We start from the raw sequence: 16395 nt of genomic DNA on the forward strand, positions 1-16395 counted from the left end.
GACGTTGTAGATATATAATACTTACAAACTGAAGCGAAATTCTTTCTTCATATTATAAATTGATACAAATCAATTCATGAGCATATACTGTACTTAATGTTTTTGTTATTATTATTCATATTTTAAGATATTCAACAGTTTTCTGACTTAAATATATGATAACTTTTCCAAAAAGTGTAACGCTAAAACTTTATATGACTTAAATTTGAATTTTATGAAAGGATTTCGGTCTGTACTTTTGAATCATAGTACAATACAGTCTTTCCTCATGCCAAGTTTGTATGTCAGCGGTGACATTCACAATGCGAAAGGTAGAATGTCGAAAATATAATGTCGAAAGATTAAATGTCGAATCATCCAAAATGTCGAAAGATAAAATATCGAGGCAATATAAATTACAGCCTGCTACGTGAGCAGGATCATCTAGCGCTTGTTTGAGGCCCGGGAGTGGTAGTCCTCTCTTTTGCTTTTTGTTTTCTTCTTTTGAATAAATGTAAAAAGTCTAATTTATTAGATCATAATTTCTATTCATTTACGTTATTTTTCATTTACAATGATTGTAACCATGTAAGGCATTCCCAGGTTTAGAACATCCGTACTTATGACGATCGAACGTAGTTTATACGGATTATTTCCAAAAAAAAAAAAAAAAAAAAAACGATTTTGGGCAATCAGTTACACTTGCTATATAACAATTAAAGGTTAAATTGTAATACTTTATGGGTGATAAACACACCGTATAACAATTACTTGGAAATTTAACTACAATACGGTTTATGGCATCAACACCCCTAAAACGAAAACAAAATCAAATTTCTGCGAAACTGTTTGGTCTTGGAGTATAACTGTAATTTCAATTTTATAATAAGGTCTAACTAAATAAAAATGAACAGTAATAAAATTAATTCCACATAAAGACTACTGCTGCAGTACGCTCTTTCGGGTACGATTTGCGATTCCATTGAAATTTATTGACTTCTTGTGTGTAAATTTTTGTTATTAATCCTTAACTATTCTGGTTGAAGAAATCCCAGTTATGAGGTCCCACAAGTATTAATTCATTTACTTTTTTTCTATTAAGCACATTTTGTATTACCTATCTTTTAATTCAATTAATACAATACAACGTAAATTGAGAATGATGAATTAAATAAAAATGCAGAATGTTAATTTTTTTAGCAGTTTTTGCATAACATCCTACTATACTCCATATAACCAGATCTAATCAATGTAAAGATCATTCAACATGACTAAAGACCTATTTATACTGTAGCTGTAGGTACTGTACGTAACGGTATCATTCTGACAACGACATCATTCGACATAAGTTTAAATTCCCACTACTCTTTCATACGCGGGCGATTTCCATACAAACAACACACTCAGATTTTCAGACTGTGACTGTTTCGAATTTTAACCATTTATTATTTGAAGATTTATGTTTAGTAGCACTACTATGTATTGGATGAAGATAACGAGAAAGTAAAACATTGTTGTCATGTGTTTAAATAATGTTAAAGGAAAGGAAGATTCTCGAAGAATACTGGAACCTTTTCAGGGAACTGATGGACGATGACGAAAAGTTTTTTCAGTACTTTAGAATGCTTCAGTGTGATTTTTAAATGTTCTCTTGGAAAAAATAGAAAATTCCCTTAAAAACAAGACATAGCCATCGTGCCTCAGTTGTGATTGCTCGCTATAAGCCAAAATTTGTCTGAATATAATTCATACCATCCGGCTGTCTCAGTTCATACTTGTTCCAACATGTTCAGTTTGTTAAGTTATGGCAACGCAACACTTGGGTCGATCTGCCTAGGGGGATGCCTCCAGGGAGGTCTTTTTAAGGGAAACTGGCCCCTATTTAGGCGTTACAGACGTGGAGAAAACCCGGAAAACTCCACGTGGCCAGCCCGTCCAAGCGAAGCGCGAACCCATTGGTACGAAGACCCCTGGGCCACCAGTGGGCGTCCAACATGTTCAGCGTTTCAAACAAAAACATTATAGAAAAGAATGTCGGAAGCTCTTTCTTTTAACGCAACTGCTCCGCTATGTATAGGGCAAGATTACATAATAGTACACTACAACTAAGAGTATGAATTTTAATTTTCTCGCTAATGATAATACTGGCTAATTGATTGATGCCATACAGAGCTTGTGGAGGAACTGAGTTTCCACAAATTGTGAATCTTTAAATTGAACTCTGTGATTTTAACAGCTAAAGGAAATTTTCAACCTTCTTTCAACATGGAGTAATCGGTCATTAGACATTTAAAGCGGAAATGAATTTGTTGGGTTGCAATTTGAAAAAAAATGTAGACACAAATTCCTACTATTGTCTGTCTGTCTTTCCTTAATCTCGAGAACTCTGTTAGCAAAATAAAATTCAAGACCAGATATGGAAAGTTTAGGGACAGGAGGTCCGATTAGCTATATGTGAAATTCCAATACAAACCGGATATCACGTTATTTCAATTCAAACATTTTCCCTTGAAAGGCGTTACATAGACGGAAACGTATGATGAAAAACAAAATGAAAAAAAACGTACTGTACAGGAGCAAGATAGTTCAGTACTAATTTGAGGTGGAGAACATATATTTGGATGGATTTTTCTCGATGGTAAGGTGCTTTATTTGAAGCCATCTTTCGGCTATTTTACGTTTATTTATATATATTTAAACATTTATTACATCTTACGTAATTCACTGTTAAATTTATACTTTCTCTACGGCTATTTTTAATAATAAAATGCTATTTTTTATGTTATTCGAAATAAAATATAACGTTTAAATTCTACGTAAATATAATGGCTTGATCTTAGTGTTCGTGTAAAACTCCTTAAAATTTTGTTTAAATATAAAATAAGAAACATATCGTAAACTTTATGTTCTACATACTTTACATAATTATTTTAATTTGTTTAACGATTAATAAGGAAAGAAAATTTTTAATCTTGTCTTACGTTAGCTTTATTATAAAGAAACCATACAGTAAATTTTAGAAAATTAAAATAAAAAACCACCTTTATTTTATATTAAAAACTCATTTTCTTTCTTCTAATTGAAAGTCGAGAGATAGGAGTTATTTTACAAGCGAAATTTTTACTATAATTAAGAAATGTATCTGTAATAGTTAATACTACAAATTGAGTTGTAAAATCGTAGAGTAATAATACTGTAAAATGTATTGTTACATGATTTATAAAACCTTCCTTTTTTACTTATTGAATTCTCGTTTACTTATTTTACAAGAATTTGTTTATATACTTGCTAACTTATCTAAAACTTTTGTTATATTATATTTATATATTATGCAAATTTCATTATATTTCGCTTTCTTATTAATAATAAAATAATTCAGCTTAGATTGCAAAACAAATAAATAGTGAAACTAAAACCTTTATGATTTATTAGATCAGTCATGAGCAACTCGCGACCCATGAGGTCCTAATATGCGACCTCCTGGGCTTTGGCAACGTAATTTTATTTTCCTGTTTTCTGTCTCGTGCCATTATGCAACCTTAATTAAGCTGATATTCGTGACAGAGAACATTCAAACTAAACTCGAGTAGTAAAATGATTAAACCCTCTTAGTGCCAATATGGCGTAAGAGTTAAGAAAAAATACAAAAAATATCATTAACACATATTCATTTAGTATCCAGTGTACTGGCGATTATGGAGTATGTTAGTCATCAGTCTTAAATCCTGCAATTCCATAAGAAAAAAATGCATGAGGCCGCAGAAAGCCTACGAGTGTCTCATCGAAGAAAGGTTGCACATTACTGTAATAAATCGTTCATAGAAGGAAACTATACATTTGAATTTAATTAAAGAAATAACAAATATTTTCAAATTGTAATTTTCTTATCGTAATTTATATTTTTATTGTTTCAAATTATATTTATTTAATTCTAAAGACGGAAGAATAGAATGTTTTTCATGATTCTGGCGTGACACATTATCTATTTTATTGTTTAAAAAAATAGCATTTTTAATGAATATTTTAATAACTCTATTCTTATATTAATTTAATAATACAGAATGATAGTGTGAAAGTAGTGTTATTTAAAACTTTATAATATATAGTTTATAATCACATATTTCCAATGTAGAAACTACTACTAATTTAAATGAAAAATAGAAACATTTCCAATTGTTAGTCGAGTAATTTGTAATATAAAACATATAGAAACGTATTTGAATCAGGGGCTCCCATTTACAGTATTTACTTTAAACACTTTTCTTCGAATAATTTTTTTGGGGGGTTCCAGATATCCTTATTCATTTTTAACGAGATCTCTGATAGGTTAAGTTCTCCACATTGCATTCTAGGATTCCCAGATATGGCCCAAATTTAAATTTCGATATTCTTACTACAGTAATGAGTTTATAAAAGATTGGTTTGGGGTCCCTGTTGGTGGAGTCCAGGCAATTGTTCTTTTTGCCCATAGGATAACGCAACACTGAACTTGGACACTTCCGTTATATCACTGTAATATTGTTTTCTATACAATACCTCTTGATATGCAATTTCTTTTATGTCATTATGACTGTCGATACATTATTCGTTTTAAAAAAATATCAATAAATACTTTTTTTTAAAAATAAAGACTTATATAAAGCTTAAATAAAACTTAGTATCTCTCTATATATCAATCTATTTTAAGTTGACGAATACCAAAATTAATAAATATAATATTTGATATGACAGTAGAATAATGTTAAAATTATGATGTTAGATGAAGAGATATTATCCATGTCATGTAATGTATTTAATGACTATCATTTTGCTTTAAAATGGCTACGAGATATGGAGATAATTCTCTTAATATATATTCACGTATAAAAACGCATAAAAGCGTATGAACTAATTTCACTGTCATAATAATTCCAGTTTTTTGAACTATGAAAAATAATAGACAGATAAAATAACTTAGAAACTATATATATATATATAATATATTTTTAAACAATGTTTAAAAATGGAAATATCTAAATAATTTATTAAACTGAATTATTNTCCATTTTTAGAAAATAACAGAATTTTATAATTTATTCATGGTTCCTTTTGAAAGATAATTAAGAAAAATATTCCTTATCTTTATTTTTATATAACAACGTTTATATAAAATTTTTTAATATTTAAATATCATTATAAATAAGTGATGAATATTTAACAATAATTGACATTTAACATTAAGTTAGTTGAAATCTCTTTGTAAATTATTTTTTATGCGTTATTAAGTACTTTATTAATGTTAAAATAACCTATTTAAACTGCAGCATATAGTGTACTTAGAAATAATTTAAAATTAAAATTATTTTATTAATTTTTCACATACTTGATTGACTATATTATTTATTATATATGAAAAGATACGTTTATCACTAATACTTCTGAATATAAAGATAGTCACATGTATATATACTACATATTATTATTTTTACTTCTAAAATATATTCAGTTAATATATTGTCTATTAGAAATAAAATTTATAGTTAATTTAAAACTTTTTCCTTTAGAAATTTTATTCTACGTCATCTATTAATGTAAAAAATAAAAAAAAATTTGATTAATAACTACGTCATAATTGAGTCGAGGAACAGAAATGTAACGCATTATTCTCGCTTCATACTCATAAATGAGTTATAAGTATCAAGAAGAAAGCCTCATAGGCTAATACGTACTTTATTTTACAGTTTCATTGATTACTCACCCTCTATAATGCTAACACTATTGTACTACAAGTTTCATTAAAGATGCCACACGCATGATTGTTTTCCATGACTATGACAAATTTCTCAGAAGTTTTCTAGAGATCAACGCTGATTAAAATGCTTATTAGCCTATGAAACAAATTATTAAGTAGAAGCTTAATGTTCTGCATAATAAGTATCGAGCCAAAATAATGTATTACATATACTTTTAATCTATGAATTAATGTAATAAATAGAAAAGCAGATTAATTTTCTAGTTATAAATAATTAGTTTTATAGACAAATTAAGTATTAAAAGTTATAGAACTGTAATGACAATTGTCAAAAATTTTTGTAAGCATTAAATTTTCATGAATATTTAAGCTTATATACATAGATTCAACGGAAAAGTCATAGAGATAAACGCTATCTATGTCGTTTATCTGCCTGTTTTACATCAGTATTCTCAATAAAATAAATATAAAAATAAATTATTTTATTGAGAATAAACGAACTTCTATATGAGATGCGGAAATGCAACTTCTACACTTCCTTCTCATGCATAAAAATTCTAATTCTAGACATTTTCCTCTCAAATACAAGCCTACGCATAGAAATTTACCAGAATATATTAATCTTATTATATATATTTTGGTAAATTTGCTATGCTTCTCGTTAAGTTGCTGCTGACTTTGTCATTGTATATTTAAGCTTAACATATAATTTTCATTTCTAGGAACATAATTGTAATATAATTTAGCTTTTATGTAATGTATAAAAAATATTTAACTATTTAAAATGAAATTTTAAACAGTGTAATTAATTAAGAGAAAAAATAAATTAGCCTCTATTAGTATTTTAAAGTTTTTTCCTTTAAAGTTTTTTCCATATTTCCTTTATTAATTTATCAAATTAAGGCATGTTTTAACTAAAATTAAATAGGCTGTTAGTCAAGCAATTTTATTGTTTAAGAGATAACTTATTGAAATGACATACATACCCAATATTTTGTCTTTAGGATTGTATAAATGTCAAAAACAAAATGTTTTAGGCTATGAGGTGGGCGTATAAAGTTTCCAGGTCAGTTTTGAAACAAATGCTTTCTTTAAAATTTAAGAAATTAAGAATACATTCCATTATAAAATCGAAATTTTATTTAAATTCCATATAATATCTTCGATCAATTAAATTTTTTAATGATCAATTATTTCTAATTTAAATCGTATAAAATATGATGTTAAATTACGTGCTTAACAAGTACAAACCACATGTCACATAAAATTGCATACCCTTTAATTTAAATACTGAAACATTTATATTTATATATACTAAACTAATTTAAGTAAATAAATATTTTACATAATAAATGTTTAAAATATTCTTATCCTTTTCATTGATAGTATTTTTTATTTTTTTTACATTTATAACCTATATTCCTGTACGTTATTATCAGTAAATCTAGGAATTTAGGGACAAAATTTTTATATTCAGAATATTTACTTCAGATTATATTATTTTTACGTTCTCAGATTATTTATATGTATTGNCAGAATAATGGATTTTGATACTCTCCAACACTGTTTGAAAATGATTGTTTTGTAATGATATTTCCTAAAACAAAATCCAAGATTTATAATAAAAATAATTGATTTATTAAAGCAAAAAGGTGAACATGAATAATACAACTGATAATGCTACTAATGCTATTATTGCTATTTTTATAACCTCTACGTTGTTTTCTATTTTGATAGCGCTGATAATGAGCCATTATATCTTTTGTTATTTTGAATCTAAACAGAGAAGTTAACCTTGATGAAGTTAGAACAATTGTCTGGAATTATAGAGTAATTTAATTAAAATTAATGGTTGTTAAATATCAACTAATAATTTTTTTTTCTCCTAAGAAATTAAATCTCGAATTATAATTTAATAAATAAACTAAAAATGGCAAAAAATGTTTTCCTTTTTTAAAAAATATACATTTTTTTAATGCCAAAAATAGAAGTGTTAACTGATATTTAAACTTAAAACTTCTTTATCGATTTGAAAATTACACTTTAAATTCTCATTTCACATGATTTAATAATGTTTACGACGATTCGATTTCCACGTTTAGGGAATAATAATTTAGAAGAATTAATTTTCGCCAAATGCATTCCCAAATCCATTAAAAGTTATTTAATTAAATAATAATAATAATAACAATTTTAAATAAAGATAAAAATCGAATTGGAAAAGAACGGATTCTACTAATAAGAATTATACTATATATTAAGACTACATATCAAACTTTTAATCTGAAGAAAGAATTTTCTTTTCTTGGTATTATATGATCGAAGATGATTGTTGTAGTTTGGGAAAGAGTTGGAGAGAAATTAAGCTAATGGAACAAAACAGAACCTATGTTCTACATGGCATGAAGAGGATAATTGATAATGTTGATATAAAAATATGTAGTGTTATAATACACTCAAATATAGTATAGTCAAATATATAAATACGGTATGTTTCAAGTAACTCGTGGTAATGATAAAGACCATAGGCCTATGGAGAGACTTTTGTGTTAAACTTGGAAAATCTGCGACTGAAACATTTGCTATGCTCAACACGGCTTACGGTGATGTTGCTACGAAGCGTACGGCATGTTTCAAGTGGTATGAACGTTTTAAGGGNAGGGTGTATTTTTAAAAAATCCACTTTATATAACAAAATGATAAACACACACATACACATATATATATTATTTTAATGTAAACATAAATCAAAATGTCAATTAGTGACATAAAGATTCCATCAAACTAAATAAATTTAACAATAAAAATATCTTTAAAAATAAGGCGATTATACGTTATTTTACTGTGTAGAAGTCGATTGTCAAATGATTTAACATTTCTTGGAACTCAAACTAGAAAAAAATATATTATTATTACTAAGTGAGCTGTGAGAAAGTCTACCGAAATTTTGTTCGGATTGAAGAGACATTTACCTATATATTATTATTACGTTTATATTAGACTAGTTTTTATATTAAATTAATAAGTCTAAACATTACAATTGTTCTTGATAAATCTAATTATAAAGAATTTCGTCAGATTAAATAGACATTGAAAGTCTTCTAAAACAAAATTCTTGTAGAAAATATTGTAAATTTGTATAAAAATTTTTTTTTTTTAAATACGTTTATATTTATTTATAACTAAATTTATCACCATTTAAAACTTATTTATTTATTGTCTGCATGAACATTTATTTTTAGAATATGTTTTAAATTCTAAAGAATAAACATTATGAAGAACTTTTCTATTAACATTAATCTAAGAATTTGAATAGGTTTCAAGAAAATTTTAATTATATACAAAGTTTAACAAACAATAAATCATAATATTTTTTTAAAATTATTTGAATTTATAATATAATTTAGATTAAAAATTTATTATGTTAATTAATTATTATATAATTTAAAAAAAGGTGCTTAATAGAATATCATCTCAACTTCACGTGTTATTTATATTTATTAAATGAATAATTTTAATGTTTAAATAAATTAATTCGTATGTAAATTATTTAGAATTGTCATACTATATTACTATTATTAATAACTTTAAGTAAACAGGATTTTAAAAATATAAAACTAATTTTACTCACATAATTAATATCTGATAACGTCACTGAATTATTACAAATGTTATAAATACATCTTTCTAGAGTTTTCACTTGGCTCTTTCTCAGATAACCAATAAAATGACGTCATTAATGATATGTTTGGCATTGTGAAAATATATTTTGCTCTATACTTTCCAGTAAAACCTTTTTTTCTTTTTAAATTTTATTTTTAAAAATCTAAAAATTGTTTCAAGAAAGATTTCTTTTTTAGAAGTTTAAGAAAAATATTTTAAATTATTTGACAAAATTTTTTTAAACGTTATATTTTATTCTTTTATTTTAAAAGTAATCTATTTAAACTAATTTATACTTTTATTAACCATTTTAAATGTCCTGTTTTTATAATAAATTGTTTTAAACTATTTAAAAATTAAGGCAAATGAATAATTATTTTCTTTTTTAACTTTTAATTTTATTCGTTTTTATTTACTTGGAAGTAATTGTTAAAGGATCATCAGTTTGTATTATATTATCGATCGATTTTGTTAATTAATAGTTAATTTATTATTAATTATATCTTATTTTAGGAACATATGTTTTTGTTCTGAAATTTATTAATTGTTTTTAAACTATATATATAATATATTATATATTTTTTAAATGAATAAATAATAAAATTTCAAAATTTATTTGTTATTCTATTCTTATTTTAGTATGAAGTCTGATATCTTGTTGATTAGATTGAAAAGTTCATTAATAATTAATTTTTATCTGTTTAGAAAATCTTTTACAAATAATAATTAATTTTAATTCTTTATCATAATTTAAAGGTTCTTCTATAATTAAATATATTGATATATTCAATATAATTTACTTTATCTTCCATATGCGTTAATTAATTATAAATGTTAATTTTTAACATCTGTTATATAATAAATTTGCAATTTCGCTACATACAGTATGATTTCTTATTGTGAAATTGCAATAAAAGTCATAAATTTCTAGGAGAAATTGAGTTTATTATGGATTATGTCAAGTGTAACGAATATTCCCATTGCGTATATTTTGATACATCAAAAAATAATGAAGCATATTATAAAATTCTAATGACCCAGATTATTGACTTTTCAACTTAAAGTATTTATAGAAAATCTTTACTAAAAATTGGGAGAGTACTCTCAACGGATTATTGTTTATAAATTATTATAGACTAGTATACTCATAAATATTCTAATATTAATTATATAAATGTATATTAAAAGTATAACTTACATTCAGAAAGGGACTTTCCTATCATCTGCTGCAGAATATGTAACTGTTTTTGCTCTATACTCTCTGTTAGCAAAATAGAAAGCGAAAGCGAAAAAAACGCATCCTCCGATAAGGAGGATTCCTCCAAATGCTAACATGATAGGACCAACGATTCTTTTAACATTTGCTCCCAAAAATCTGTCATAATTTTTATCTGCGGTATTGGGTCTAATTTCCGTGTAAGAAATTCCCGTCAAAATTGCACCCCCTATTAATACACTTATACCAATAATTTCAACACAGAGAGTGCACCATCCAACAGCTGTCAAACTTCCCACTTTAAGACTGGTTTGAGGCATCTGAAAACAGTATAAAACTCTATTAATTTATAATAATAATAATAATCAAATTATCTTATATAATTTAATTAAATTGTTGTTACTACACTTCTACATATATAGGCCTATATATTGCTTTATTAAAGTAAAAATAAATGTTATTTTTATTTGTAAACATCTAAAATAATTCGATATTTATTTTTGGTAAAAGCATTCTTAACGGAAATTACGTCGGAATGTCATTCAAAGTAATTTCCTAAATAGGTTATCAAAGATAATTATTATGTTTTTTATGGGAGAACTTAAGCAAAACTCTAAATAAATAAGAATAAAACCAGGACGATTACAGAAATTGGATCAAGAAAGCGAAGTTGCGACCGAAGTTTTCATCTGTAAAACGTGAACGTCGAACGTCGAGCGCCGCTTACAAGATAGCGAAGCTCGACGTTCGACGTTCACGTTTTACACATGAAAACTTCGGCCGCAACCTCGCTAAATTTTGTATCACAACACCGTTATGATTTACTTCGAATGAAGATTTACGTACACAAATATTGATTTTTTCCCCCTTTCCCTTCTTAAAGGTATTCATCTTAATAGAAGATATCGAACAATAATACACAAAAATAAAATTTAAAAAGCCATATACTTGACTTTTTCATTTACTTTCAAATAAGGAATATGTTTACAAAAATAACATAATATTGATATATTTCAAAAAACGAATAGATCTCATCTTTTAAAGGTTTATTTATCTATTTTTTGTCTATTTAATATGGTAACTCTTGAGTTAAATCGATTTTAAATGTATTAGAAAAATTATTTATAAATTTTTTTTAAAGAAATGCATTAAAAATCAAGAAAAAAAAAACATTCTAAAATACATTAAAATCGCTTTATTTTTTTATATTTAAGTAAATTTATAAAAGAAATATAAATTAATTGATGAAAATCTTTAAATTTTGAGCATTTCATTTCAGTTTTAAATTGAAATATTAAAGAATAATGCTTATGAAAATTTCATTACTTTTTACTCTTTTATGTAATTCTAAAACGCCTGTTTTCTTTTTTATTTAAAATTTTAATTATTTTAAATATTTCACCATAAATTTTGAAGAACTTCTATATTTTAAAATTTGCTTTTCAAAATATTAAATTAATTAAAAACGTTTTAAAATAGAATTGTATATAAAAAAAGTCATTATTATAGATCTAGCTATAGAATATTTGAAATTAGTATATAATAACATTGTCGTAGTTACTAAAAATAACATGTATTTAGGGTAAAAAGTATGATTTAGTTTTGTAAGGTTGATTAAGTAGTTAGGTATTGGGTCAAAGCGTTGAACTGATTTTTTGTTGACTTGGTAAAATTTAAAGTTTGACATTTTATCAAATTAGCAAACATTTTTGATATATTTCCAAAGACTTATATATAAATCCCTTTGCAAATAATATATATGTATTACAGATATGAAGTATTTACAATATAATATTATTAAAATGTAGAATATTTTACTTAAATTATTAAGTTACTCCAGTTTAAAAAAAAATGAAAATAATTTTAAAATATTTGGTTTATTTCTAAACTTAAAATATGATGTTTTATATGTAGTAGTGTCGAATTTATCAGTTTATTAAGCTTCAACCTAGGATGGATTTTTTTTTGGCTTTCATAATTTATATACAGTGTATTACAGGCAATGTCACGTGGACAATAATAGCCAACTCCGATATAAGAATACACGTTAAAATAATGGAAAGTATGGCAATCGGTTAAAAAATGACCCCGCGAGATTTTTATATTTTTGGACTCAGAGGACCTTAAAACGTAAAGGAATGTGCAAAAAAATTTGGTAGATTTTCTGTATGTATAGATGTTAGTGTGTCTGTGTGGTGTGTTTTGCACAATTTTATTCACCCTCTTTGAAGCTTAATTAATTAATAACTCCTGTGCTTTTTGTCGAAAAGTTTTGAAATTTTGAAGGGTGATTTGTGTATTAGGGTGTTTGATGCGATTAAATTTTGGCATATGGCATATGTGTCATATCTCGATTAGGGTCGGACTTACTGACGATTTTACTCGTTATTAGCATTTATAATTTTTTTTATTTAAATAAAACTCATCCCTACCGTTAAAATTAAACTTTTTACCATTTTATAATAATTAAAAATATAAAAAAAAAATTTTAAATAAAATATTGTATAATAGATGGTGCCACATGCAATTTTAAATGTTTTTGCCGGAAAAGTTAAGCAACTCGTTGCTGTATTTTTTTAAATAAATACAAATTTAAATTTTATTTAAAACAAAAAACGGCAACAACAACGTTCTACTGCAAATTGTTTCGTTGCACAATGCCTTTTAAATGAATAATGCATAGAATAAGTAAGTTTCCTTTTTTAAAGTAAGACTTAATATTTATTTTTAGTACACGACCACATGTAATATAAATCCGGCACTGACTACAATTGTTAAATTTTAAAATTTCAATTTTAAAATGCGTAAATAAAATCAAGATTAGTTTTACCATTTACGAATTCTTACTTTATTTTTATATCTAAAAATTTTATTATGTTGTTTATACGTCAATAAAAAAAAAGTAAAGCATTTTAAAATAAATAGTATATATTTTCTACTATATTTAATATTTATATAACTTACTTACATAACAAACTTTCCTATAGTATGGCTTTTAAATTTATTTTTATCTAATAAGACTTTTCTTTATATTTAAGAATAAAACTGCTTCAGTAATTTTAAATCGTTTGAATTTGTTACGTTGAGTAGTTTTATGCCTTGTTAAATGAAATATGAAAGACTTAATTTATGGTAATTTTTATCTTTTAATATGCTGAGAGTCATTTGGATTCAATTTGACTTTATGGCTAATTAAATATAAATAATCCTATATTGGAACTTGCAAGATTAATTTTAGAGTAGTTCTATTGATTAATTTTCTAGAAAGCTGGCTTCGTACATTCCTCTTCGGTAAATTACCTATCGAAAATTACAGTGTATTTTCCTACAAACTAGTTATATTATAGGTTAATTGCTTTTTCTAAAGTGTGGTGTTTATATAGATTCTGTTGCTCTCTCTCACTTACATATATATTGATTATTAATTGCTATATTACGAAAAGAAAGTTAACTTATATAACAGTAAATTATTATAGGTGTATTAGGTATTAAAACAATTAAAAATATATTTATTTAATCTACTAATTTATCGAAATGTAGTTAAAATTTTACAAATATCTTTTAAATTGATCAATGTGAAGATAGAATAAGTATGTGAAATTGTTCTAAAATTCGTATTACAGTATTACAATACAAGTACTAATGTTAAAATTATTCATATTCTACAAAGTGAATATTAATTTGGCTAATTTTCTAGTAAATTTTAATAATCTATCAACGCTATAATTAAGATTATAAGCATAACTTCAAAGGAATTCATTAATATACTTATGATAAATAGCAGTTTATTGATTCGATTTTGATTACGGATTATATTTATAAAAAAGTTTTAAATGATTAAATTTAGTTAAAAATAAATTGATATTTGATACTAATACACAACAAGTAATAGATACAATAGTTAATTCTTAATGGAATTATTCATATCAATATCCAGAATCAATTTATTATTATTTAATCTGGGAATAGCAAGTCATTACTGCTCTGAGAATATCATTACAATTGATATCAAGGAATTCATAAAAAAAAACAAAAATATATACACATAGATACAAATTTTATGTAATTATTAGTGTAAGCAAGCATTTTATTTGCATAATAATAGCGAAATATGTTACTATTTTGTTAAAAGTTTAGTTAATAATAATAACAATTTTAAATAAAGATAAAAATCGAATTGGAAAAGAACGGATTCTACTAATAAGAATTATACTATATATTAAGACTACATATCAAACTTTTAATCTGAAGAAAGAATTTTCTTTTCTTGGTATTATATGATCGAAGATGATTGTTGTAGTTTGGGAAAGAGTTGGGGAGAAATTAAGCTAATGGAACAAAACAGAACCTATGTTCTACATGGCATGAAGAGGATAATTGATAATGTTGATATAAAAATATGTAGTGTTATAATACACTCAAATATAGTATAGTCAAATATATAAATACGGTATGTTTCAAGTAACTCGTGGTAATGATAAAGACATAGGCCTATGGAGAGACTTTTGTGTTAAACTTGGAAAATCTGCGACTGAAACATTTGCTATGCTCAACACGGCTTACGGTGATGTTGCTACGAAGCGTACGGCATGTTTCAAGTGGTATGAACGTTTTAAGGGTTGTCGACAGTCGATTGAAGACGATGAGCGTCCTGGACATCCTTCCACGTCAACTGACGGCCCACACGTCGACAAAATCTTGCCCTGGTGCGGGCAAATCGAAGTCTGACCATCAGGGAGCTTGCTGAAGAGTGTGGGATATCAGTTTGATCTTGTTACAAAATTTTGACCGAAAAATCGAAGATGCACCGCATTGCTGCGAAATTTGTGCCACGCCAGATGACGGACGACCAAAAAGCCAATCGCGTCCAGATTTGTCAGGAATTGCTTGATCGTTCAGAAAAAGATGAAAACTTCTTGTCAAGGATCATAACAGGTGATGAATCATGGGTTTACGATTATGACATTGAAACGAAGATCCAATCGTCCCAGTAGGTGGGTGAAACGTCCCCCAGACCCAAAAAATCTCGCCAAGTTCGTTCCAATATCAAGGTGATGCTGACAGTTTTCTTTGATGCTAAGGGCGTTGTTCACCACGAGTACCTCCCCCAAGGCTCCACAGTGAACCAGACTTACTATATTGAAGTTCTGAAACGTCTGAGGGACGCCATCCGTCGCAAAATGCCAGAAATGTGGAGGAGTGGCGACTGGTTTCTTCATCACGACAATGATCCAGCCCATTCAGCTCAGAACTCGTGGCCAAACACTCGATTACGGTTCTTCCTCACCCCTCCTACACACCTGACCTTGCTTCTTGTGACTTTTTCTTGTTCTCCAAACTCAAAAGACCTTTGAAAGGAAGAAGATTTGAGACGATTCCCGAGATTAAGGCAAATGCGACGAAGGCGTTGAAGGACATTACAAAAGAAACGTACCAGGACTGTTTCAACAAGTGGAAACACCGTTGGGATAAGTGTTGGGAAGGAGAGTACTTTGAAGGGGACCCAGACATGTAACTTCTACATAAAGTACATTTTGTTTTATGACGTCAGTCCGCGTATTTTTTGAATAGACCTCGTATTACACTTTATAGCGTAAAATATAAAGTTTTAACTGAATTGCTAAATTTCATTAAAGCAAATATTAAATTATTGATAAAGACTTCATTCATTTTATCTTAAAATTCTTAAAACCAAGATTATAGATAAATTACATTTAAAATGATGTATAAGTTCATATAAAAATTATTACCGAATAATGAAAAAAGTAAAAATTTCAATAACTTTGATGAAAAAAATCAAACTTAT

General features: G+C 26.4%; 1 protein-coding gene across 1 annotated transcript; it reads right to left on the reverse strand.

The window, feature by feature from the left end:
* Positions 1-10573: 10573 nt before the first annotated feature.
* LOC111625649 lies at positions 10574-15808 on the reverse strand. Its single transcript, XM_023368862.1, has 2 exons — positions 15725-15808; positions 10574-10909 (listed from the first exon to the last, which is right to left on the reverse strand). Exons 1-2 carry the CDS (start codon positions 15806-15808, stop codon positions 10574-10576), a joined length of 420 nt encoding a protein of 139 aa, XP_023224630.1.
* Between the last annotated feature and the right edge of the window lie 587 nt (positions 15809-16395).

Source organism: Centruroides sculpturatus, unplaced genomic scaffold (genome assembly GCF_000671375.1).
Source record: "Centruroides sculpturatus isolate CEXI.00-Female unplaced genomic scaffold, Cexi_2.0 scaffold464, whole genome shotgun sequence".
NCBI lineage: Eukaryota > Metazoa > Arthropoda > Arachnida > Scorpiones > Buthidae > Centruroides > Centruroides sculpturatus.